Source organism: Rutidosis leptorrhynchoides, chromosome 4 (genome assembly GCF_046630445.1).
Source record: "Rutidosis leptorrhynchoides isolate AG116_Rl617_1_P2 chromosome 4, CSIRO_AGI_Rlap_v1, whole genome shotgun sequence".
NCBI classification, from domain to species: domain Eukaryota; kingdom Viridiplantae; phylum Streptophyta; class Magnoliopsida; order Asterales; family Asteraceae; genus Rutidosis; species Rutidosis leptorrhynchoides.
In genome coordinates this window covers 59,179,765-59,207,216 of record NC_092336.1, presented here as the reverse complement: position 1 = coordinate 59,207,216, position 27,452 = coordinate 59,179,765, and the positions used below count along the sequence as shown (strand labels likewise).

The 27,452-nt window shown below is 38.2% G+C and overlaps 1 protein-coding gene across 1 annotated transcript; it reads left to right on the top strand.

Annotated features, from left to right (window-relative positions):
• The first annotated feature begins 6,873 nt into the window (after positions 1 to 6,873).
• Positions 6,874 to 13,189, top strand: LOC139840006 (uncharacterized). The gene is made up of 5 exons (XM_071830227.1): positions 6,874 to 6,954; positions 7,878 to 8,036; positions 8,204 to 8,464; positions 11,459 to 12,085; positions 12,848 to 13,189. The coding sequence occupies exons 1-5, from the start codon at positions 6,874 to 6,876 to the stop codon at positions 12,932 to 12,934; spliced, it is 1,215 nt and encodes a 404-aa protein (XP_071686328.1). The 3' UTR covers positions 12,935 to 13,189.
• Positions 13,190 to 27,452: the final 14,263 nt, after the last annotated feature.

Genomic DNA, 27,452 nt, shown 5'->3' with positions numbered 1-27,452 from the left:
CTAACGATTTTCTTGTAAAGCTTGGTGAGATTCAAATTGAGGCTTTTGTTAACAATAAGCATGAGGAACGAATCATGGGGCAAACGGAATTCATTACCTTAGGCCCGCATGGTTTGTTGTCCTTTCAAGGACGAGTGTGGGTGCCTAGAATGGGAGATTTCCGACGAGTGCTACTTGATGAAGCACATAAGTCAAAGTATTCTATTCATCCGGGCGCGACAAAAATGTATCTTGATTTGAAGAAGGAGTATTGGTGGCCGGGCATGAAACGTGATGTTGTTAAGTATGTTGAACAATGCGTCACGTGTTTGCAAGTTAAAGCTGAACACCAAAAGCCGTATGGTATGTTACAACCGTTAGAAATCCCGAAATGGAAATGGGAGCACATTACCATGGATTTCATCACAAAGTTACCTAAAACGGCGAGAACCCAATTTGATTCAATTTGGCTGATAGTCGATCGATTGACGAAAAGTGCCTTGTTTCTTCCCATTCGGGAAGCGATATCGTCGGAAACCTTGGCTAAGTTGTTTATCAAGGAAGTGATCTCAAGGCATGGGGTTCCTATATCTATTGTTTCGGATCGAGATACCCGTTTTACATCTCGGTTTTGGGAAAAGTTTCATGAAGATATGGGTACACAATTGAAATTGAGCACGGCGTACCATCCTCAAACGGACGGTCAAACCGAACGTACGAATCAAACATTGGAGGATATGTTACGTGCGTGTATTATTGATTTTGGTGGTAGTTGGGACGAGCACTTACCTTTGGTGGAATTCTCGTACAATAATAGTTATCATACTAGTATCGGGATGCCACCGTATGAGATGCTTTATGGGCGAAGGTGTCGAACCCCGATTTGTTGGGGTGAAGTGGGTCAAAGGGAAATCGGGAGTACCGATTTGGTCTTAGAAACGAATAGCAAGATTGATATGATTCGAGAGCATTTGAAAAAGGCTCAAGATAGACAAAAGTCGTATGCCGACAAACGTAGACGAATGATCGAATTTCAAGAAGGTGACATGGTGATGCTTAAGGTTTCGCCATGGAAAGGTGTTATTCGGTTTCGAAAACGAGGAAAGTTAGCTCCTCGGTTTATCGGTCCGTTTAAGATTTTAGCTCGTGTTGGCGAAGTTGCATATCGCTTGGAATTACCCGAAGAGCTTGCGGGGATCCATAATACATTTCATGTTTCCCATCTCCGTAAGTGTCTTGCGGATGATTCTTCATGTGTGCCTTTAGACGAGATCGAGCTAAACAATAAGTTAGAGTATATTGAGAAGCCGATTGCTATACTCGATGAGAAGGTCAAAAGGTTGAGAAATAAAGAGGTTAGGACTTTTAAAGTTCAATGGCATCGTAGTAAAGGTTCTGAGTTTACTTGGGAGCCCGAAGAATTTGTGTTGGTTTATCTTCCCTCTTGTCATGCGGCTTGGATCGCGAGGACGCGCTCCGATTCAAGTGGGGGAGAGTTGTAACATCCCGTTTTTCCCGTACATATTGAAAGGTACATACTTAATCATTGTACGTTTGTAACTTGCTAGACTATGCGTAAATGTCTAGATATATATATATATATATACTTGATAATGTGTGCGAATACAAGTTTATACATGGGCTTTGTTAGCGTTAAGTCTTATGAGACTATTGTTGAAGGTTAGGCGAATATAGGAAGCGAGATTTAAGTGTACGAATTAAATAAAATCAAATTTTGTTTAAGGTTGTCGAAGTGTCCAGGTGACGGCCAATGCCGCGCCGCGACACATTGGGCCGCACCGCGGCATATAAAGCAAATCCAGATCAGCAATTGGATTAAGAAGGGTCGATTTTCCCCTTATGTGTCGCGCCGCGACAAAGGGGTCCGCGCCGCGGCATTTCAAGCGAACCAGGTTCAGAAAGTGGGTTAAGAGAGGGTGTTTTTCCTTCGTAATGTCGCGCCGCGACATATAGCGCCGCGCCGCGACAACTCTGCAGTTCTGACTCTGATTTTAGCTCAAATTGAATGACTTCAAGGGGCAAATTGGTAATTTTGCGTATAAATCAGATGGGAGCATTAAATCCCAACCACTCATCCATTTCATTTATTTCTTTTCTCTTTTCTTTCCAATTTCTCTCCCAAAACTTAAAACCCAATTGAATTAAAAGCAAGATTTGAGAGTGAAGGATTGAGGGTTGATCTTTGGAGCAAGAATTAAAGTTGTTCCTTGTGTCTCTAGCTACGCGTTGATAGTCTCGGTAAGTTCTAACTCTAAGTTTTGAGTTTTAATTAGTTTATGCTAGGGTTTTGTTCATTTGGAACTTATATGACCCATTTGGGGTTAAAATGGGCGAACTTGGGTTGTGTTGAGGAAAGAAAACCCAAATGGCCATAACCTAGGGTTTGGTCTTATGATTTGGGGTTATAAATGTTAAATGGCGTTTTTAGTCACTAACACGCTTGTTAAAGTTGAAAGAGATGTTATTTGGGTCATGTTTGACAAGTTTGGTAGTGAAAGTGTTAAATGGATCCAAAATGGGCTAGTTGACCTAGTTTGGGTGAAATGGGTATGAATTAACCTAAGTTTGTGTTAGTTAATGTTAGTAGACTTAATTTACTAGATTTAGTGATTAAAGTCGGGTCTTGGCCATTTAAGGGCGGTTTTGGTATGGTTGAGTCATTTAATGCGAATTGGGTCATTAAATGCTCAAGTTAGTGTAATGTGGTTAATTCCACTAGTTGTGTAATCGAATGTGTACTTATGTAATTAGGTACTTTGCTTTGAAGCCTTCGGAAGCATTTAAATCACCCCCGAAGTGTTAAGGTGAGTGGAATAATTATATGCGTAGGTATATAATATATTTATTTGTGGTAGCGTGAGATGTGAAGTGTCGAGGTGTTAAGACACCACGTTTCACGTGACGAGTGAAGCATCGAGGTGTTAAGATGCCACTCGAGGTGAAGCATCGAGGTGTTAAGATGCCACCTAGGAGTGAAGTGTCGAGGTGTTAAGACGCCACTCCATGTTAAAGGGTGAAGTGTCGAGGTGTTAAGACGCCACCCGAGGGTGAAGTATCGAGGTGTTAAGATGCCACCCGGGGGTTAGTGATACGAGGTGCTAAGTACACTAATGGATGTTATGAACACCAATGGGAAATTCGAGTACCATCCCTTGTACGATTGGTTAACCATGGTTATTGTGTTGTAGTGTAAGCATATTATATTGTACGGTTTGTATATATGCTATTGCATTGCTAGCTTGTGATATTGGAAGTTTATAGTTTATAATTGAGATGATAAGCTAATTGTGTTGCTAGCATGTATGCGGTATGTGTTTAAGTGTTTGCAAGTAAGTATATTATATATGTACGTGTATAATTATTGCATTCACTAAGCGTTAGCTTACCCCTCTCGTTGTTTATCTTTTTAGTCGCAGGTACGGATAAGGGCAAAGGGGTTATCGGGCATTAAGTGGCCCTTGATGATGTTTTGTTGAAGCTTGGAAGTTGGCCTAATGTTTTGGGTAGTTTAGTCCCAAACCATGCTCGAGTGTCGTTTGGATTATAAACTATCAATTGTAGTGGGTCAAACTTGTATTGAATTTGATTAATGGCCTTCGTGCCTTTTGTAAACATTTAAATTGTTGTACGTTTAAGTGGATCTTGTGGAATGGTTTACATATTTAATTGGCGCGTAAATGTGTCGTATAAAAAAAATTTTATCGTATGGAATACGGGTTGGGTTGTTTCACATCTACTCACCAAAGACATACTTCAATGGATAATAGCATTTACACATACTTAAATGACATCTTAATAACAATTTTACAAAAAATTATATAAATGTATGTTGCAAATAACTCAGCAAGAGAAGTAATCATTTAAATGGCTTAGATTACTATCACCCAGCAAATCACTCAGTGGAAAAATAAACATAAATTAGCATTTGCTCCTTACTGCATGTAACTCTCGATTATTCACACTGTGATCTTCTATATCTATATATCTATATTCTATATTAAAATTTAAAAGAAAAAATTAATACGCTCGTAATGTTCTTTATGAATTATAAAGATGTTGTCAAAATAATTCACAATGACATATTTTTAGGCTTGATCTTTAAAGAGTCTCGAGCACATTTCACTATCTAGATGAATATTTACTATCAAGTAGACAACTTTTAAGTACCTTTTGTCCACATCAATTTAAAGAGTTCTCCAACACATTTCACTATCGTTAAAGAGTTCTCCCTTTCAAGAGAAGCCTCCCCACCACCTTCATTAGCAATAAACTCCTGCAATTGACCAAAATAAACATCGACTCTGTTTACCTAAAGAAAAGTATTTTGTGAACATAAAAAAATATCGGTATACCTTTGATGCTGCAACCATTACCCAAAAACATATCAGAGGAATCACTGGCGTATAAAGCTAACAATACACAACATAATGTATCAACCATCTCAATCAAATAAATAATAACAGCAAAATAACCCATGAACAGTGGTCGTAAGATAAATTAATGAGACAAAATATCTTAGCACCAACAAATTCACCTAATACAACCACATTCGGACAAAAAATAAGCATCCAACAACGATTCAGAAACTTACCAAAAAAAATTAACAAAAGAATATGAAAAAAATACCTGTTCACGAACAAAAATCACAAACGCAAATCTTAAACAGTAATCGAAATGAAATCAACAAAGCACGGTTTTTAGAATCCTAAATCAATTCGATGACCCAACTATGAATCAATCCTACAAAAATGAATAGTCTTTAAAGAAACAAAATTAGGGTTTTGATACTAAATCTGATAAAGTAACGAACGGAAATCAAATTTAGGGTTTTGAATCATGTAAATGGTATCTTCAAAAATCGCTTGAAATATTCATACATCGGTCTTCAGTCTGTAGATTTCAATTTGATTGTAACAACAAAAATCCCTATTCATCCATCCACGACGATAACGAATCGTTTTTAGTGAGATGAATGGAATGGAGGGTTCGCAGGCTTGATTTTGTTTTGGGGATACAATAGATATCGGCGTTAGAGAGTTGGAGAGGTAGCCCTACTCGATGATGATATAGCTAGGGTTGATCAACGAAATCTACCCGCTATCCTTGTTTAGATACTGATTTTTGAGATAGATGTTTGAAGAAGATGGCAAGTAGAAGGAAGGTAGCTGAGAGATTTTGCCCTAGTCTGTGTGTGTTCTGCGAGTTAGAACCCTATTCAGATCTCTTCACCCCCGTATTTTTCTTTAAAAGGGTATTATGGAGAGTTTTGTGGTTTCAGAAATAATTATAAGGTTATGGTTAGATTTAATGGTTGATAAGGAAGGGCATTTGAGGTCATTTTTTTAATCTAAAGGTTCAGATTCAAAGTTGCTAATAAAGTATACCTCAATTTTTCTTTTCTTTTAATGTATAGTATAGATATAGATATAGATAGATATAGATATGGAGATCAAAATGAGCTCGAGTGTCTTTAACAGAAAAAATCCCCTCCGCATTTAAGGAAAAACACCACTTATCTGCATGATCAGAAACATGAAAATGGGACAATTCGTCTTGAAGAGTTACTATAAGAGACTCGTTACGGGCACCGAGATTCTCTCTAGAACATGTCCAGTACCAAGCACCATTCATCCATTTGTCGGCCACACTGGCAGAATTGTTACTATCAAGGTGACGAAGTCTGTTAAAACGAGAAGCCAAAGTAGATACCCCGCACCAAATGTTGTTCTAAAAACTCACATTCCTACCATTACCTATTTGGCTATTTCCATTGTGTTTTGATGTTAATTTTTCACATATAATAAATTATAAAGTTTGTAGTTAAAAATCGTAACCGATCTATGTCAACAAAGAAAGCAGATTTAAAAAGTGCGCATCGGTTCATTTCATTTGTATCCGCGGAGAGAATTTAAACCCATGATACAAATTTTGTTTATGTCTATTTAACACACCAATAAAAAAAATTACATAATGATAAGAAAAATGCTAACTATTAAACTATCCCTCAATAAAATTAACAAAAAAAAGGGCAATTTAAGAATTACTATGCAAACTAATTGAGTTTATTTCCTTAGCTCGAAATTGTTTTGGGATACATTTACTTATTTATCTTACTGGAAGCAGACTTTTCACCTTATGGTAAAAGGACGTTTTTCTATGTTTAATGTGGATGAACACAATTCAGTAATTTTTTGGTAATAATTTTTTTTCAAATAGCCATTCATAGTTTAGGAATTATGCTTTGTAGACACCTAAACACATGAATGGTTCGAGGGTCAGACCACGCCTTATGACGCAAGGGGGAAAAAGGACCGTCGATTTGTCGATATGGGATCCAATTAAGCTATACGTGAAGAAGGTGATTGACCGACACAAAAACTATTTGCACATTACCTCCCCTATAACTCACATTTGTAAGGTTGAGTATCGTCTGTTTTTGTTGATTTTTTGTTGTAATTAGTGATTTACACAATTTTAAGAGACACGTTTTGTATTGGCCATTTGTAAATGGCGGGAAAATTGTACATATTTTACCCCTAATTTTTTGAGCCCTAATTTTCTTATCTCATAAAGTTTCCGGTTCACTGTATCTTCTTCCTTAGCTATACGTATAAAACTACTATAAATCATCGATCGTTTCACGCGATGTATGATCCACACACCATTACATCCACGTCGGATTCCTTTATTCGATCAACCACCTAGGGTTTCTTTTCACTAACGTCTTCATTTACCATAACTCACGATTCCTATTATCTACTATATATTTTTGCAAATTAGGTTTTCTGTTCACAACTTATATTTGCAAATTTTAATATATTTTTTTGCCGTTGTAGAACAAACGCAGTTGTCTCATTCAGTTAAGAACTTAAGATGGATGATGTGTTTGAAGAAGAAACTGAGCAAACGGTCTCACTGAATGAGTATCTCGATGAAGTTGAACATCAGGAACTTGTAATTATCTTACTTTCATCTCATTAATTTTCAAGATATTATTTTATTTTATGTCGATTTCAGAATGTTAATTTTCCGTTGAATGGAACTAGTTATAAAGCCTAAATACTTGTTTCTTATATAACACAGCTAAATAGTAGCAAAACATATTTAATTTGTACGCAGAATTCTTTGAAATGAAATGATAATTAACAATGTTTTCACTTGTCACATTAATAGTTTAGTGTGATTTGGAAGAAGAAATATCTTGAAAAACACTTATGTATTAAGTAATCGGTATTAACTTTTAAGTAGGTTAGCACATGATTTTTGCACCGTATGTTAGGGTTACAGCCAAACTGCAGAATTCAGTTACGCGTGAACATTCACATGTATATTTTTTTATCCCTATCATCTTGTATTTGTGAATGAAAGGATTACACATGATGTGTTCAATTTGTGAAGATAACATGTGAGATGGACTTGACTTTAAGTCATAATTTGTATTAGGGGGCTGAACATAGAACTGCACTGGATTGATGAAAATTAAGAGAGCTATTGACATTTTTCAACATGAAGCTGTTAAATTTCTAAAAACTATATAGCTTTAATATTAGCAGGCTCAAATCTAACTCGACTTCGAAACTGCAAACAATTGTTTTAAACACAGCCGACTTAGCTTTGTACGGGAATCAGGGAAGTTTATAGAACTATGTTAATAACTAATGAACATGAAAAAGAACTATCTTGTGTGAGACAGTGCTTGAAAGATGACACTGAACTAAAATAATTAAACATGACCCAGTGACCGCTATAAATTAAAAAAACACATTTTTATGTACGTCCGAAGTTTTCCCATGTTATGGTGTACTTCTGTGTCACTGGGCTACAAGTTATTTGTTAACGCTGACACACTTTATGTACTTACTCTCATCTCATTAAAGGAAGCGGATCTGGTTTTGGGTGGTGATGAGGGAAAGGAATGCACCTATGTCAAAGGTTATATGAAGAGGCAAGCAATTTTCTCGTGCTTAACATGCACTCCAGATGGAAATGCTGGTGTTTGCACCGCATGTAGTTTGACTTGTCATGATGGACATGAGGTTAATCCTTATTTAATAAATTAAATTTTAGATAACTTTATCATCTGGTGTATAATCAACTAATAAGCTTTATCCATGAGTGGTTATGTACATACACTGCCTCTGGTTTATATTTTATGTTATTAATTAATATATTTACTTTGGCCCTCTTTTCCAAATATGGCTAGATTGTAGAACTTTGGACCAAGAGAAATTTCAAGTGTGATTGTGGCAATTCAAAATTTGGAGCATTCTACTGCAAACTTATGCCAAGCAAAGATATCGAAAATGAAGACAACTCTTACAACCATAATTTTAAGGGGAAATATTGTACTTGTAGCTATCAATATCCTGATCCAGATGTTGAGGAGCAAGTAGAGATGATTCAGTGTTGCATTTGTGAAGATTGGTTTCACGAGGAGCATCTTGGCCTTGAGTCTACCAAGGAGGTTAGTATTATTATTTACAGATCGTGTAGACATCATTTTTTTTTCTTTTCTGCTGAAGGTCATGTTAGGAATTGACAGCTTGGTAAACTTTTTTAAGAATTTTATATCAGGTTATAACTTATAAATGCTTAAGAATGGGTGCAAACCGACGTTAACACTATGTTGGTTTATTTTGGCTAGTAGAAGATATGTTTATCCCACATTGGTGGGAGGAAGATGTGAGGGGTGAGTGACTTGGTTATATAAGAGGGGCTAAGTCTTCATTCCAAATTGCACCAATCAATACACTTTAAGTATTTGATTATTTCTTTCTTTCTTACTCTTGTTTGAGAGTTGTATTAGTTAAATATTTTGGAGAGTGTAGTTGGCTTAAGAGAGTCATCTATATCATTGTAACAATTTGTGATATAGTGTATTTCTCTCTTTGGGGGCCGGTGGTTTTTCTCCTGTTTTGGAGTTTCCACGTTAAATCTTGTGTTGTGTATTGTTCTTATTTCTTTACTATTATTGTTGGGCTGGGTGGTGGGAATTAGTGAGACCGTAATTTCCCAACAACTGGTATCAGAGAGTCAGGTTTGACGGGGGTCTCGGTTATAGGAGTCGGAGTATGCTCTGTGGTTGCCACGTGAGTGGATCGTCCACATCAGAAACGAGTTCTATTGATCGTATAGGGTATCTGGTTAGACAATAGTTTTTCTGATTCGTAGTAATAGTTGGATTTGTTAGTGGCCTAGTTGTGGATTTCCGATTTAAAGGGTCCTGGCTACCTGCTACATCTTTTGGCTATTCGAAACGTGAGCAAAATCAGAGAAAGTGTTGTTTATAGGATACGGATACGATGTCGAAGTTCAGTCCAATGAGGTTTGATGTAGAGAAATTTGATGGGAGGATCAATTTTGGCTTATGGCAGGTTCAAGTCAAGGATGTGTTGATTCAGTCCGGTTTACACAAGGCTTTGAAGGGTAAACCCACCCTTGTTCCTGGCAGTGATTCTAGCAGTAAGTTTGATGAAGAAGAATGTGATGATATGGATTTGAGGGCAGCAAGTGCGATTCGTTTGTATCTTGCAAAGAACGTGCTTGCAAATGTGCACGGGTTATCAACGGCAAAGGAGCTTTGGGTTAAACTAGAGCAGTTGTACCAGGGCAAGGGCATCTCAAATCGGTTGTGTCTTAAAGAACAATTTCATACTCTGCGTATGGATGGGGGTTCAAAGATTTCAGATCATCTAAGTATTCTTAACGGTATTGTTTCGGAACTGGAGGCTATTGGAGTTAAAACGGATGATGAAGATAAAGCTTTGAGGTTGATATTATCTTTATCATCGTCCTATGAGCACATGAAACCTATTCTAATGTACGGGAAAGAAACGTTGAAGTTTGAAGATGTTACTAGCAAGCTCCTATCCGAGGAGAAAAGATTGGAAGGTAACGGAGTCTCGTCATCAGAAGCTACGGTACTGTTGTGTTCGGATAGGCATAAGAGAAACTCTAGAAAGAATCTGACATGCTGGAGGTGCGGGAAGACTGGGCATGTAAGGGTTAATTGTCCAGGTGGAGCTAATCCGGCAAATGGCTCCAAAGACGTTAACATTGTCTCTGTTGTTACGGAGAGTGACGAATTCCTCTGAAGTCACACCATCCTCATGGTGTGTCCGCGCCACCGTGGAAAGGGATGTTCGTTAGCGGTTCCACAATTACACATGGGCATTGGTTTGGCATTTATGCAGGTTGTGTGGTGGAAACTGATGTTGTAGCTGATGGGACTTTCGGGAAAGCCAAACAAGGAAGTTGCACCATAAAGTTTCAGCTGGTTGTTCAACAACATGTGCCGAGGTGAAATGCTTGGAATGTGATATTCTAAGTGCTATACTCTTAATGGTGGAGTATGATAATTCTTGTTAAGAGTTATGATTGTCTGTGATGACAATGATTGTCGGTTTAGACAATGTTCGATGAAGATGCAAGTTTTGTCTCTTGGGAGATAATGTCAACGGTATGAAGATGAGGATCTTGAAGTTGTCGTCGAGGAAGCGTCTACATCGGTTATCCTTGCAATGTGGAAGCATGGTTATCTTCTTCTATCCAAAAGGTGGAGATTTGTTGGTTTATTTTGGCTAGTAGAAGATATGTTTATCCCACATTGGTGGGAGGAAGATGTGAGGGGTGAGTGACTTGGTTATATAAGAGGGGCTAAGTCTTCATTCCAAATTGCACCAATCAATACACTTTAAGTATTTGATTATTTCTTTCTTTCTTACTCTTGTTTGAGAGTTGTATTAGTTAAATATTTTGGAGAGTGTAGTTGGCTTAAGAGAGTCATCTATTTCATTGTAACAATTTGTGATATAGTGTATTTCTCTCTTTGGGGGCCGGTGGTTTTTCTCCTGTTTTGGAGTTTCCACGTTAAATCTTGTGTTGTGTATTGTTCTTATTTCTTTACTATTATTGTTGGGCTGGGTGGTGGGAATTAGTGAGACCGTAATTTCCCAACACACTATTCCTTACCTGGAGTCGTAACTAGCAAAAATAATTGTTATGTTCTTTTTGCTAGATGTGGCTAATTGGGCGTGCAACTGTTTGAGTAACATGTCAAAATGTTCAGTTCGGGTTGGGTTGACCTGAAATCTATATTAGTTGAAATGAACAGTAAACCTTCGCGTCGCAATTAGTATATAGATATAATATTATACATATCATTGGTGTCACATATGTTTAAACAATACTCTGAATATATTATTTCCATAATAATATGTTTTTTTTTTCCTTTAATAAAATGATACAAGAAGTTTTTTTGACACACTTTAGGTGACTTTCTGCAGTTTGTGTCCGCTTTCTTTTTTGGTTTCATCAAAATAACCCATTACAGATCAACGTAAGTTAATGAAGCCATGTATAAGTAAATGGGTTTCATCATTTCAGAATATCGAGTTTTACATACATATATTCCCTCAAATTACATTGATATATAAGTAAATACTGTTGAAAACTTTAGATACAGATCCCAATAGACGAAAATGGCGAACCTCTGTTTGAAGATCTTATCTGCCACATGTGCTCGTCTATTTGCTCTTTTCTGCACCTGTACCCTCAAACCATATTTGCGCCACATAAGCAACCAAATACTCCTACTACTTCTAAAGAAAAAGGCGTGGAGGCTGCACCTTCGGGTTCTGGATCCTCTACAATGCCTGAAAATGGTACTTCGGTGGTTCATAATGCAGACTCTGCAGTACACGATCCTAACTTTAAAAATGTAGATGATGATAAGAGTATTCCAGTTGGAGAAAAATCTGATAAATGTCTTCTTGGTGTTGATCTCTTGACCACTGAATTGACCTTTGGAAAAAGTCAACCAATGTTTCTTACAAAGAATTGGAGAGAGGCACTCTGTGGGTGTGAAAATTGTTTGGGATTTTACACCAAGAACGGAATCAGTTTCTTGCTTAGTAAGGAGGATTCGATTGCGGAGTACGAGAATCTGGCGAAGCAAAAGCGGGATGAAAAATTGCAGCAGCAAGATGGGGCAGAAATGTCTTTTCTTAGTAATCTAGGGCATGTGGAGAAGATGGAAATACTATCAGGCATTGCCGACATGAAAGACGAGATCTGTACTTTCCTGGTCAGTTCACTTTTTTGAAACGTTGATTTGCATCAAGTAATGTCGTTAATTCTTTGAGATAATATAATGGTTGTATATTAGATCATTTAAGTTTAAATTATGTTGCTGCTTGGCCTTTGAAGTTAGATTGATAAGTTATTGTTTGTTTGGAAATTAGATTGGACTCTTATGCTTTTGGAGATTTCAAACCAACTGCTTCATATTTGTATTAAGTGATGGACTTTTAACGTTCTAGTGATCATCTTTTTGAACTTTCGTACTAAGCTTTCGGTTACAAACTACTTTTTTTTTAATTAAAATGCAAAATAGGAAAAGGTTATGTGCTAGCAATCTGTTAACGAGAAACGTCAAGTTTGATGGACGCCATCAGCTTGACCGAGTTCCAATTCAAAAAAGTCAACTGAACTTCTGAACTTTCCATAAGACGAAGGAACCGAGTGCCAAATGAATGGTTTCGCATCAATTTATTTATACCTTTTACAACACTTTAAAGATGTTCTCCTGCTGTTTTTCTTTGAGAATATTTGACGCTTAGTGCCTAACAAGAAATATTAAGATCTTTCATTGCAATAGTATAAAATACTTAAATTGCGTTGACTTAAACTGTTTCCTTTCTTATCTTTTTGGTGGCATTTATTTTTTTTGGTAACTCTGTGTGTGTTCCTTTTTCTTATTAATGTTTGAAGCTTTATACTTTACACTTCTACATTACATAGTGTTGTCTTTATCTGTTTGAACTAATATATGTATGACTTTCAACAGCAATCCTTCGATGCATCAAAACCAATCACATCTGATGATATCCGCCAAGTATTTGATAATCTTAAGAAGCGTCGACGAATGGACTGATTTGTAAAGAACCAAAAGCTTTTGTTACCAACTCTTTCGAAAGAATGGCTCTGGTCTGTAGTTTATAGGTTTATTAATTTGCAAGTAACTTTTATCTTTTCCTTTAAGTTAGGAACTGTACTAAATCTTGGTTCAGACATGTTATGCTTGTTTTCAGTTCCATGACTCATCAAGTTTGACTTACACTTTGTGGTTTCCACTTGATTGCCTATCAATATGTATATGACCATCTGCAACATATTCATTTAGACGTTTCAGTCCTTAAATGCTAGTTATAAAGTTATTCAATGCATGATCCCTTGGTGATTGGCAATGCAAACTAATGACGCGCATACTTGCATACACTATATGCACGCGTCTCACGTGGATTGCACGTGACTGAAATGGTGAATTAACTAAGCTATCAACATAAAACATGTGCGTACTACCAATCCAATAACACTCATGCGCGCCACATTCGATACCGCGCATACTTAGTCAGCGCTAGAAATAGCACAATTGTTACCTCGGGGCTCCAAAGAGCCTTTGTGCATACATAACGCCAAGATGCACCAACATGAATATGACACTCTGTTTGGCTATATGTAACAAAGGTTGGTTGGCAGAGCACAAATAAACAAAGAAAAGGACACCCCAGGTGGTTGACACGATTCTAACACTGTAGAACGGCTAGATAGTGTTGCAGGTTGCCAGATGGCATCAGCAAGCCGTTAGAAGAACAACATTAGGGGACGACACATACCTTTTTCAGCTTTATGGCATATGGTAGCAAAAGGATGTTCCCTATGTTTTATTACGTGGCACTAAAGGACAAAGACGTCCACCTATAAATAGGACAATACATACACAAATTGGCATATGAGAATCACTTACGATTATATCATCTTCATCCTCATCTTCATCAAGAATCAAACTTGCACTACCGGACTCTAAACAACATTTCAACCTCCATTTACAGTTACAAGTAACGTTTTATGAACATATACCTTAAATACCACCCGTGAGCCATCATTGTCTGGCTAACCCGATGATGGTGGATCGATGTTAACCACCCTCGTGAGACCATCATCTCATATTAGGGTTATTCATGATACGTCGGACTGTAGAGTTAAACTCGAGTGACCCTTAAATCCCCTTTATTTGTTGACCAAGTGTACACTGTATCGCTTCGACTAATTTATGCTTGATCACAAACTAGGGTTTAAATCTTTATTATATGCTTTGTAAAATTAACAATCTTTGACAAACTTGAATCTTATGTACTCAAAAACATAACTTATTTGATTTTTGACTAAATTGTGCTGATTGTTTTCAAAGTTGTGTGTATTGTGATTTCTGGTCGAATCTTTCATCACATATGTTTTGGGGTGCAATTACTTCTCCGAAAGCACCCAGCGCCTACTATAATAAGACCACTATAATAAGATGTAAGACCCAAATATTTATGGTACATAGAGTTAAAATGGTGTAAGTAAAGTATGTGAAGCGTGGTATAAATTTAAAAACAGACAGACTGTGCAGACCCTAGTGCGCGCCGCGCAGGGGAAGGGTGCGCGCCGCGCACCATGCCTGCGACAGATTTCTGTCTTTTTCTAATTAGATTTAAATGAGGGGCTTTTTGGTCTTTTCACTTGAGGACGGATCTCAGGTCATATCAGCTGGTTTGGATCACTTTCACATCCACAAACACTCTCAACTATCTAGAGAGAGAGAGAGAGAGAGTTCTAGAGAGAGAATTGGGGTTTTGCAGAAGAAGAAGCTCAAATTGATCAAAAGCTCGAGTGTTAAAGTTGTTCATCTCATTCCTAGCTACGTTTTGGTTGTTGTGAGAAGTTCTAACTCCGAATTTCATTGTTTGATTTTAATATTCAAGTTAGGGTTTGAACTTAAATTGTTGAGAAACCCATTTAAACTCATGAGGTGAGTTTAGTGTTGCTAGTAATCGGGTTTACTGTTGTTGTTGGTGAGTTTTGGGTTGGAAACCGACTTGGCCATGATTTAGGACTTGGAATTGGGTTTAATCACTAGGTTTGGTGATTATGGAAGTGTTGGAACTCATCTTAGTGTATTTGAAAGACTAATTTTGAAATGAGTCAAAATTAGGGTTTATGGGTGATTTTGAGAATGATAAGTGTTTAACACTTATGATTGGGTTAAATTGGCATGATTAGGACCATGGTCACTAGTGTTAGTGATTATTGGTTAGTTTGGGGGCATTTCGTGCTTGGAAGTGCAACTGGTCGAAATTACACTAAGTGTCGTTTTGAGTTGGTTTGTAAATCCACTCTAAGTGTGTTGTTTGTATTGTGATAATGGAATAGGTACTTTCCATTGGCGAGTTGCGGTTTATTTCGGTAGCATTCATCAAGGCGACAAGGTGAGTGTTAATATCCTATGTGCATATGTATGTGTAGGATGAGTGCGGGTCGGGTGAAGTGGTTCTCGGTTTTAGAGCTCACTTCACATATAGGTGGATTTGATGGATTTGCGTATGGGTCCAATTGGCACGGTTGTGCATTTTGGTTGACCACCTTTGGCCAGGTGCACGCTTTGTTGTACGTTATCACATGTGCTTGTGATGTGGATTATATAACCCCAATGGCGAAGGGTTGATATCGTGTTGTGAATTGAATACCCCGATGATGTGGGTTTTGATGTGGGAAGTGAATCACGTGTGGATGCGGATTCACGATGACGCGTGTAGTTCGGTCATCTTATTGAGGTAGTGATCTCGTGTGGTTGCGGATTTACTAAGGCTCGTGTAGTTCGGACAACCTCGATGTCGTTGTGTTATTGAAGATGGTAGTCTCGTGTGGATGCGGATTTACCAAGGCTCGTGTAGTTCGGCCAATCTTCATTTTGGTATTTGGTAGTTGGTTTCGGTAATGGGTTAAGGGGTTAACCTTGGGCGTCTTATGCTTTATTGTTATATATCATCATATTGTTGTGATGTAGCTAGCCCTCCGGGTGTAGCTTGATGGCGTTGTTCATATCGTTGTTGGTGAACTTACTTTGTTGTTATTGTTAGCTTGTTGTATAGCGATTGTACGGTATGCTTAGTTTTGCTAGCCTTTATACTTGGATGCTCCGGTATGTGCTATTTGATTATTATTGTGTGGCGTGTCCATTTTATGCATATATATGTATGTAGTATATTCTCACTCACTAAGCTTTAGCTTACCCTCTCGTTGTTTATATTTTTATAGATTCGCGTGGAGGCGGTGGCTCTGGTAAGCATGAGGACTAGTGGACTCGCGTAGGTTGCTTTAGAAGACGTGCTTTGGATGTGATTAGGATTGGGTAGCGTATCCCCAATCACCATGCTCGGTCTTTATTTTGTGTTAAAATCATGTGGTCGAAAACTTGTATTTTGTGCGAAAGTCGTAAAACGGCCGATATGGGCCCGGTGTCGTAAAACTCGTTTTATTATTGGAACGTGTTAGTTTTACCTAATATATAATGTTGTGAAAAGCGTTTAGTCTAAAAGTGTCGGGAAGTGTGAGATCTTTAAACGTAAATTGGAAATTTTGGACAACAGGCTGCCAGGCCTTGTGCGCGCCGCGCACATATGGGGCTGCGCGCCGCGCACCTTTTCTATATAAAAAAAATATTGTTGCACATTCGGTTGGATAACGGGTTGGGTCGTTACAAGTGGTATCAGAGCATGGTCTAAGGGATTTAGGTGACTTGAGATAGGTGCCTAGACTTAGACTTTTGTGTGTGCTTATTTGTTGCGGGACTTGTAGGGGTACGGGTCGGATGGGGACTTGGTTACTGCCTTAGCGTGTAGGTGAACTAACTAGGATTGTGACTTGCGTTATGATATTACTTCTTGCGTGTGTTTTATCGAGTAGGATTTTGTTTGTGTTGGTTATATCATCGAGCGAGGCGGTCGTTGTACTAACAAGTTGATACGGTGTGTGCGCGTACTAAGGACTTGCAAACCTTATTACGGTTGCAAATGCTGTCTAACGAGTGATGTAAGACGATTGTTGAGCAAGATGGGGCGATGTTGCGTGTGTGATTTATTACGTTCGTGGTCTAATCGTTTTGCATTCTTTAGAATGACGACACTAAACGAGATCGAGACGAATGACGACGATTTTAATGCTAGAGTTGCGGCCGCCGTTGTGGAGCAAATGAGTGCGTTTCGAGAAGAAATGGATAGGAAGTATTCCGAATTTCGAAATAGTGGTGAAATGGAGCGTTATTATAAGAGCTTCATGTGGACTAAACCTCCGATATATGACGGGAAACCGGATCCTTTGGTAAGCACAACTTGGATCTCGGATGTCGAAGGATGTTTTCGTACTATTGATTGCCCTCCCGAGAAGAGGACAAGACTCGCTACTAGCATGTTGCGGGGTAGGGCGAAGGATTGGTTGGATGGTAAGATCGACATTGTTGGTGGTGAAGCGTTTATGGGTTTATCGTGGGACGATTTTAAGAAGGAATTCTTCGAGGAGTTCCAGACGCAAGCCGATTTGGCAGAATTGCGTGATGAGTTGCGAAATTTGTGACAAGGATCTATGGACTTGAATACTCTCAAGACGACCTTTATGGCGAAGGCTCGTTTTTCCCCAGAGTATATTGGGAACGATCATATGTTGATGGAAGATTTCTATCGAACTTTGAATGATGACTTGCAGGACAAAATTAGCAGAGGTCACGCGAAATCGTTTGCGGAGTTATTCTCCGTGGCTAGGGGTTTCGAATCGTATTCGCGATCGGTGGTTAGTGAACCTTCAAGTAAAAGAAGTGTTGTTTCATATGGTGCTCCAAGTAAGAGAACTAAAGGCGCAAGAGTGAGCACGGGTGGTACACGGACGAGTATATCGGATTCTAGTGCGTCTAGGTGTTACAATTGTGGAGTGAGGGGTCACAAGTCTTGGGAATGTTCGGTGCCAAAGGGTGATGGCACAGTGTGCTTCAATTGCCAAGAAGAAGGACATCGTAAGTCGGAGTGTCCCGAGTTAGCGGGGACGGGTGTGGCTAGAAGACGTTAAGGTACTTTTCCTTTTAATAAATATGTCCTTTGATTATTTATCGTGTCCCGATTGAGTTCGGGTTTGTTAAATGCCTTGTATTGTGCATAGTATTGTTATGGGTGACGTTCTTAATGGAATTACCTTACGGTGACGTTTTGATTAATGGGTGAAGGGCGTAAGACTTGGTGCAACCAAGCATTCCTTAGTGTTGGGAAATGTTTCTACCAAGCCATGGGTATGGGCTTGGGTGTTCGGTCGTTAAGTGTGTGTTTGCTTTCCTGTTGAAGTTGATGAACCATGAGGTTCGACGGGTGGATAAAACCCTGAAGATTGAGTGTTTGATCTCGATGTATGTCGGTGATGGAGTCTACGTGACGCGATGTTAGGTGCCTCTTTCATATCTACTAGCGTGGTAATCGACTCCGATGGTGTTGCGGTTACATTGTACTTAGGGTACCGGAGAGAAACCCTTAGGTACATGAGTGACTAGGTGGAAATTTAACAAACTAGAGCAATCGGAGGATTGCAAGATTAAAGTTTGCGTAATTTGTGGTAAGCTCTTCGTTCGAAGTGTTTAAGGATAGGTTAAAATCCTTCGTGTGCTCAAGGTTGGAGCAAGGTATTATGATGTGTGTGGTCGTGAGATACTTTTATCTCGATGATGTGGTTACGGAACGAAGTTCTAAGTCGGGGAATTTGAACTCTCGCACGAAGATGTTCTAGTATATTGATATTGGACGATGCTCGCATGGATTCGGTGCTAGCGTGGAGACCTACGTTGGTCGATTGTGGTAAAAGTACGATTTGGAATAAATTGTACTTATGGTTTTAGATTTAAATTATCACCGAGGTGGTAATGTGGTGAATCTCATTTAGAGATAATGGACGTGTTTGACGAGCAAGGTGAGATCCCTCGGTTAAGGGATGTGTGTGTCGGATTCTCTTTTAGAGAATTATTGTTTTGTGCCTATGTGCGATATAGGTGGTTCTTGCTCGAGTATGGTGGCGTTGTGTACACGTACGTGTGCAAGGATTTCCAAGTGAGTGGAATGTTCCTAAGTATGAGTATATACTTGTTGTTTGGGGTGGATGGTTAGTGTATTCCGTTAGGATTCACTATGGTGTAGAAGTGCGCGACGTTACACTACTCGTTGTATGAGGCCAAAAGAGCGTGTGTTGATGGTTAGTGTATTCCGTTAGGATTCACTATGGTGTAGCAGTGCGCGATGTTACACTACTCGTCGTTTGAGGCCAAAAGAGCGTGTGTGATGGGTGGGTTTAAAGTTCGAGCATCGATACCACCCAAGGGACTAGTGATGCGTACTAGTGGCGTCTGCGTGGCTAACGGTTCATTCGCGAGAATTGTTCCCTTTTGGATTTTGGTTATGTGTTGGGAGTAGTGTTATATCGGCATGGTATAACATTATCGGGAAATGCGAGTACCGGTGGGAAATGAGAGTACCATTCCTGTGTTGTGATTTGGGAAGTGAGTCTCGTGTAGCTCGGATTCACAATGACGCGTGTGGATGCGGTCATTCTATTGGGATAGTGACTCTCGTGTAGTTCGGATTCACTAAGGCTCGTGTAGTTCGGCCAGTCCCGATTGTTGTTGCGGTGAAGGTAGTGAGTCGCGTGTGGTGCGGATTCACTAAGGCGCGTGTAGTTTCGGCCAGCCTTCATGTTGTTGGATTGAGAACTATTGGTTGTTTTATACATCAATGGTGGGGTCGTGAGGACCATGTGGTGTGAGTAGTGATGCAATAACCGTGTTTCGCTCACATATTGTTACGGGTGTGACAATAGTCGATTTTGTACACCTTGGGATTTGCGTTGCCATAGTCGTTTTGGACGCTAGCGGATTTAGTCGTTTGCTTACGACTTTATGATAGTTGCGTATTGGTTGTATTGCGCACTTCAAGGGATGTTTAGTGATAAGTGTTATCCGTAAGGATTCGTTTGATTCGGTCTTCATTGTTCGGGTTGTTTACCTCAGATTGAGACTTGGTTGCTTTTAGCATTGTACTCGGTAAGGGTACGTTAAGGGATTGATATCTCGGTAAGAGATTGGTTGAGTTTTTCCCGATGTGAGGGATTGAGCAAGTTTTAGTGCTCGGATTTGTGGATTTTAATAAATCGCGGATGACGATTTAGTGTTAGAGACGATTCGTTGAGAAGGATTGCCTAGAGAAGTTGGAAAGAAACATGATGTTTCCATGTAAGCTAAACTTTTGTAGTAGTTTTCGGATATTGTGTGCATTGCATGTTCCTGAATGCGTGCAATTGTGTAACCGGTAATGGGAATAGTCATCGAGTTTATGATAATCGTGGTATAAGTCAGATTGGAACGTATGTTTGAGGACCATGGAGTGTGGGTCCGATCGGTTAAGTGGCAAGGATCACGAGGCCGTGATCGATTCTAAGTGGGGGAGAGTCGTAAGACCCAAATATTTATGGTACATAGAGTTATAATGGTGTAAGTAAAGTATGTGAAGCGTGGTATAAATTTAAAAACAGACAGACTGTGCAGACCCTAGTGCGCACCGCGCAGGGGAAGGGTGCGTGCCGCACACCATGCCTGCAATAGATTTCTGTCTTTTTCTAATTAGATTTAAATGAGGGGCTTTTTGGTCTTTTCACTTGAGGACGGATCTCAGGCCATATCAGCTGGTTTGGATCCAATTTTGGATCACTTTCACATCCACAAACACTCTCAACTATCTAGAGAGATAGAGTTCTAAAGAGAGAATTGGGGTTTTGGAGAAGAAGAAGCTCAAATTGATCAAAAGCTCTAGTGTTAAAGTTGTTCATCTCGTTCCTAGCTTCATTTTGGTTGTTGTGGTAAGTTCTAACTCCGAATTTCATTGTTCGATTTTGATATTCAAGTTAGGGTTTGGACTTAAATTGTTGAGAAATCCATTTAAACTCATGAGGTGAGTTTAGTGTTGCTATTAATCGGGTTTATTGTTGTTGTTGGTGAATTTTGGGTTGGAAACTGACTTGACCATGATTTAGGACTTGGAATTGAGTTTAATCACTAGGTTTGGTGATTATGGAAGTGTTGGAACCCATCTTATTGTATTTGAAAGACTAATTTTGAAATGAGTCAAAATTAGGGTTTATGGGTGATTTTGAGAATGATAAGTGTTTAACACTTATGATTGGGTTAAATTGGCATGATTAGGACCATGGTCGCTAGTGTTAGTGATTATTGGTTAGTTTGGGGGCGTTTCGTGCTTGGAAGTGCAACTGGTCTTGCATTAAGTGTCGTTTTGAGTTGGTTTGTAAATCCACTCTAAGTGTGTTGTTTGTATTGTGATAATGGAATAGGTACTTTCCATTGGCGAGTTGAGTTTATTTCGGTAGCATTCATCAAGGCGACAAGGTGAGTGTTAATATCCTATGTGCATATGTATGTGTAGGATGGGTGCGGGTCGGGTGAAGTGGTTCTCGGTTATAGAGCTCACTTCACATATAGGTGGTTTTGATGGACTTGCGTATGGGTCCAATTGGCACGGTTGTGCATTTTGGTTGACCACCTTTGGCGAGGTGCACACTTTGTGTGTACGTTATCACATGTGCTTGTGATGTGGATTATATAACCCCAATGTCGAAGGGTTGATATTGTGTTGTGAATTGAATACACCGATGAGGTGGGTTTTGATGTGGGAAGTGAATCACGTGTGGATGCGGATTCACGATGACGCATGTAGTCCGGTCATCTTATTGAGGTAGTGATCTCGTGTGGTTGCGGATTTACTAAGGCTCGTGTAGTTCGGCCAACCTCGATGTCGTTGTGTTATTGAAGATGGTAGTCTCGTGTGGATGCGGATTTACCAAGGCTTGTGTAGTTCGGCCAATCTTCATTTTGGTATTTGGTAGTTGGTTTCAGTAATGGGTTAAGGGGTTAACCTTGTGCGTTTTACGCTTTATTGTTATATATCGGCATATTGTTGTGATGTTGCTAGCCCTCCAGGTGTAGCTTGATGGCGTTGTTCATATTGTTGTTGGTGAACTTACTTTGTTGTTATTGTTAGCTTGTTGTATAGCGATTGTACGGTATGCTTAGTTTTGCTAGCCTTTATACCTGGATGATCCGGTATGTGCTATTTGATTATTATTGTGTGGCGTGTCCATTTTATGCATATATATGTATGTAGTATATTCTCACTCACTAAACGTTAGCTTACCCTCTCGTTGTTTATATTTTTATAGATTCGCGTGGAGGCGGTGGCTCGGGTAAGCATGAGGACTAGTGGACTCGCGTAGGTTGCTTTAGAAGACGTGCTTTTGGATGTGATTAGGATTGGGTAGCGTATCCCCAATCACCATGCTCGGTCTTTATTTTGTGTTAAAATCATGTGGTCGAAAACTTGTATTTTGTACGAAAGTCGTAAAACGGCCGATGTGGGCCCGGTGTCGTAAAACTCGTTTTATTATTGGAAAGTGTTAGTTTTACCTAATATATAATGTTGTGAAAAGCGTTTAGTCTAAAAGTGTCGGGAAGTGTGAGATCTTTAAACGTAAATTGGAAATTTTCGACAGCAAGCTGCCAGGCCTTGTGCGCGCCGCGCACATATGGGGCTGCGCGCCGCGTACCCCTTTTGTATATAAAAAATTTTTTTGTTGCACATTCGGTTGGATAACGGGTTGGGTCGTTACATAAGAGGTAGAATTTATGTTATTGGAAGTTTAGAGTAATTTCTATATATACTAAAAGCCACCAAATTTTTGGTCGTTTAGAGTTAGTTTCTGTGTGGAGGGTGTTGTAGTTTTCACCAAGGAAGAAAAAGGTCAAAAGAGTTGTAGTTCATGGGTAATAGTTGTAAATATTTAGGGGTTAAAGTGGGGTATAAAAGGTAACTTTGAGTGTTTAAATATAACTCTTTAATTTTATATAATAAAACTCACACAATTTTCGGGATTTATCTTTTTTTCGCTGCGAGTTAGAATTCTCTATTATCACCGTTCAAATCGAAATAATTTAACGAACAAAATGCAACTACTTACGAAATAATTTAACGAACCAAACGCAACTACTTATATTCGAATCAGAGTTTTTTATTTTGTAAAAAGTTGAAACATTTTAAATTAATTATATATATACTCACTACTTATATTTCACGACTTCGAATCTTTCTACCCATTTTATTCACAATTTGTCTTTTCAGTTTTCGTTCAACACTAGTTTTATAAAAGACGTTATAATGATCCACTACAACGCGGGCCATTAGGTATATTACGTAGCAAACAACACATATCCAAATACAATCGCAGCAACGCGCGGTATGAAATTTTTCTAGTTAATAGGCAAGAGTCAAAATCCGTTTTTTTTTTTAATTTTATTTTAATCATTTGGAGTTTTTTAATGACAACTATTAACTAATGTATATAGCGGTTAATATTGATTTTACAGCGACGATGCACCTTAAACATTGCGAGCGCTTAACGACTCCTTCACTTAGTTGGTCTCTCCGATTAGCGCCGAATGCTTGGTTATAAACCAATGAAAATCGCGCATAAAGTTCACCAAAGTCGTTTTTTGGATATCCATATGCAAGTCCGCTTCTGGGTTCATGTGAAAATAGGAAAGCGCACCAGTAGGCGCTAACCTAGACATGAAGTTGAACTGTGATGCAGCGACATTGACAGACACGTTCAAAAACTCCCTAATCTAGATGAACTATAAAATATTTTCACCATACACAGTGGGGATCAACAGACGATGACCGGTTTTACTCACCATCACCTTCAGCATTATCTAGCATTGCAAATAAAACTGAAGAAATCAATAATTCGCGCAATAAATTACACCGCAATGAAAGATGTATTAATGAATGCGTAAACAATGACTTACAAGCTTTCTTTTTTTACAGGACTTCTGCCTTTCCTTATCCGCGTTCTTGTGCTTCTTCCTGAGAACGCCTGAACCAGTTCGGTTCTCAGTATCAGTACCAGGAGGAGTGAGGATCGTGGTATCTTGATCACCGGTTTGACCATGATCGCCAATAACCTCGTCAAAGGGGTTTACTCCGAGACTTCCACCATCACCACTACTAGTATTGGTGTCATCTACATGCTCAACAACAATCTTATCAACTTGCTCGTCATCCAAGACGTCAATAATCGGCATAACTGTAAAGTAAGAACAAACTAAGGTTAACACAAAACGACTTATACACATGTAAATGTGGAAACATATACAGATACGCTTCCATGCATACCCCGATGATGACGCTTCAGAACGGGTGCAATGCGCGGGTAGGGGGAAACACGACCAATCCTTAAAATATCGTTTTCATATATACACAGTGAGCTCCTACCAACGCAAAAGAAGTACATATACCTCTCAGTAGATGTTATTGCTAACTTCTTATTCAATTTTTTATTAACGCCATAATGCAATATTCGCGCCTTGGCACAAGAGTCAGGGATGAAAGAATTATCAGTAAAGAAAATGAATTCTTCCATTTTTCGCGCATAACAGCTTTTGTGGGAGCCACGAACTTTACGCGCTCACGGAAAAAATATCAACCGTTTTCATGCGCTGGATAGAGGTAGACGTTTCGAAACAAATGGAGTGTAGGAGAAAAGTCATTACCGTTAAACTAAATCTCAAAATTAGAAAGGTGGCATGCGCTACCACTTTTGGGCCAAAACTTACGGGTAGGGATGGCAAAAAGACCCGTACTCGATGGGTAAACCCGAAACCCGAAACTTTTGGGCCGGGTTCGGGTATTCGGGTCGTGGGCCGGGTATGGAGTTTATTTTTTATAAAAATTTGGGTTACGGGCCTGGTCCGGGATTGCATATAGACCTGTCAACCCGACTCGTATACCCGACCAGATATTAATAATAATACCCGATGGTAATAATAATAAAAAAAAAATAAAAAAAAATGGAAGATTTGCTTGCTACAATCTGCTTTTACTTTTCTTTTTGATTGTTGTTCGATATGGATAAGAGTATTCTTCACTATGTTTTACAAACATGTATGAATAAACTGATTAATTCGAATGTGTAATGTTTTTTACTATCAGTTTGTTCTTTGCTTGTATTTTTTTAAAATCAAATTTATATTATTTTGATTTGGATTAAAAATGCATTTGCAACATTTTAAAGTAAAATGGTGATTATGAAAGTGCATGTAAGATTGTAAGGTGTTCGATGAAATGTCTAAGAGAAAATGAACAGAGAAAGTGTTTAATGGAGCTTCGGAACCCGTGGGGAACCCCGTTAACCCGACAGTAAGTATTTAATGGAGCTTCGACGGGTAATCGGGCGGGTTTGGAGGTAGATTTTTTAACTGGTCCGGGATCACCTCAACCCGGCCCAAACCCGGCCCGATGCCATCTCTACTAACGGGCTCAATTAAACCCTTACTACCATCAAAACAGGAATCCAAATCAGTTGGATTAAATGACCCAAATTTCAAAGGAGTGGACCTTGAATCACAAATCGTCGACAACCCTTCTGAATCGACGTTAACACCTCCATAATCCCTCGCCTCTGCTTCAATATGTTCAGTCAATATTTCGATTGCGTAGACAATACTCCAAAGAGTAGTTTGTATCATGGCTAAAAATTTACTCCTCTTAATTGTTACATTAGCACGACGTCAGCACTAAAATTCCATAACTAACTCATAACTAAACAATGCTTATCATAACTAAAACAATACTCCTCTTAATATACAATATAAAACATTAAAGCATATAGTTTAACAATTTAAATCAAGTCGACCCATACGCTGTTAGAGAATAACAAATAAAAAAACAAACCTGTTTGAAAAAAAAGATTACCGCTTGTATAGGATCAGAAGGTTCTCTTTTCATCATTTTCATAATTAAAGAAGATCATAAACGACTAGGTATTCAAAAGAATACCTTCCATATTTATCCATAGGCTCCTTATCATATATATCACCTTTGTATCATTATAAATAGGAAACCTATCTAAAGCATAAAAAATCAATTCAAGCTTGTATCAATTCATAAGTTTATCAATACAAACGGTTAGCTTTTATATTTTTATATTTTCTGTTTTTTTGTAAGATTCGTCAAATTCATGGTGAAAACCCCTATGACGAATGCTATGGTGAGTTGGTGCCTATGGCACCATAGCTATGATGAACTATGATGAGTGTTCATGGTAAATCATAGAGACTCGTCTTATAAGTTGAAATTTCTTTTTTGAAATTTATATTTATTATTATTATTATTTAATATTAAATAAAATAATAATAATAATGATAATAATAATACGGAGTAATAATTATAATTATTATATTTTTATATAATATATAATATATAATATATAATTATAATTATAATTGTAATTATAATAATAATAAATAAATTATATTACTTTACTCTTTTGATTAATTAACTTCGGCTATGACGACTATATATATATATATATATATATATATATATATATATATATATATATATATATATATATATATATATTGCAAGGATTCTGAGAGAACTTGACTAGGGAGAGAACTCATAGCACAATGTTATTTCACTGACCTATTCAGACTTGATTTTAGCTTCGTGAAGAACAACAACGACTTTTGTACTTCCAGGTTGATATTTATTTCACGATTAAACTGATTTCATGCCTCGATTCCTTCTGCAAATTTGTTTCAAATCATCCATAGAACCTTCGTTGATCATTATATTGATCAGAAACATCACAGATTCTTCCAATCAAATTATTGACCGAAGAACACAAAAGTTTGATTTCAAATCTGCGAATTAATTAATGAATCTCCAGCTGATCTGACGCATTACGGAGTTGAAATATATCATGAGGACTCCAAAACAGCTCTTGGATCAAATTTTGGTGGAGTAGATTTTGCACAACTAATCGATCTCCACTTTGCGATTATAAACAAAGAACTCGAGATCGATTAGCTTGAATCTATTGTTGTTGAGGCTTGTTGATGATTTGAGAATGTTAGGAATCGTATTAGGAATGAGAAACTAATCTCAATTCATGTTGTTACGAATTTGATTTGTGGTGTTCATCTTCAAAAAACAGAGCGTGTCTGCACCCAAAATAAACTCAATCTGCACGCAGATTGACTCCATCTGCACGCAGATTGTGTTGGAAAAATTGTATTGAAAATGTGTTTTCACCAAATTTGAACACAAATTAATATATGATCGAGTGATATATGTTAAATAACTATATAGTGAGTTTTCAGCCTTTTATGAGAGCTTTATAACGAACTAATACGTGTTCAAAATGGGATAAATGTGAATGAGATATCGGATCGAAAGGTTTGCTATTTAGTTGTGATACAACTTGTCTCACATAGGAGTAGGAATAAAGTTAGAGGTTATTTATAAGAAATTAACCTCAAGCCATGCTAAGCTCTTATGATAAGTTGGCCAATTTTACTATTGGTCTTTTTACTAAATTTCTTGGAACATCTATTACTACCTAAATATTGACACCCTGTGTCATAAATTAGCTACATTAAATTCTATTTCAATTATCTATTATTACCTATATAATCTATA

What these genes read in the sequence shown, in the direction of transcription:
- LOC139840006 (XM_071830227.1), top strand. Translation starts at nt 6,874, where the DNA reads ATGGATGATGTGTTTGAAGAAGAAACTGAGCAAACGGTCTCACTGAAT. An exon ending in AAGTTGAACATCAGGAACTT is followed by an intron (nt 6,955 to 7,877) that starts GTAATTATCTTA and finishes ATCTCATTAAAG; the next exon opens with GAAGCGGATCTGGTTTTGGG. An exon ending in CTTGTCATGATGGACATGAG is followed by an intron (nt 8,037 to 8,203) that starts GTTAATCCTTAT and finishes AAATATGGCTAG; the next exon opens with ATTGTAGAACTTTGGACCAA.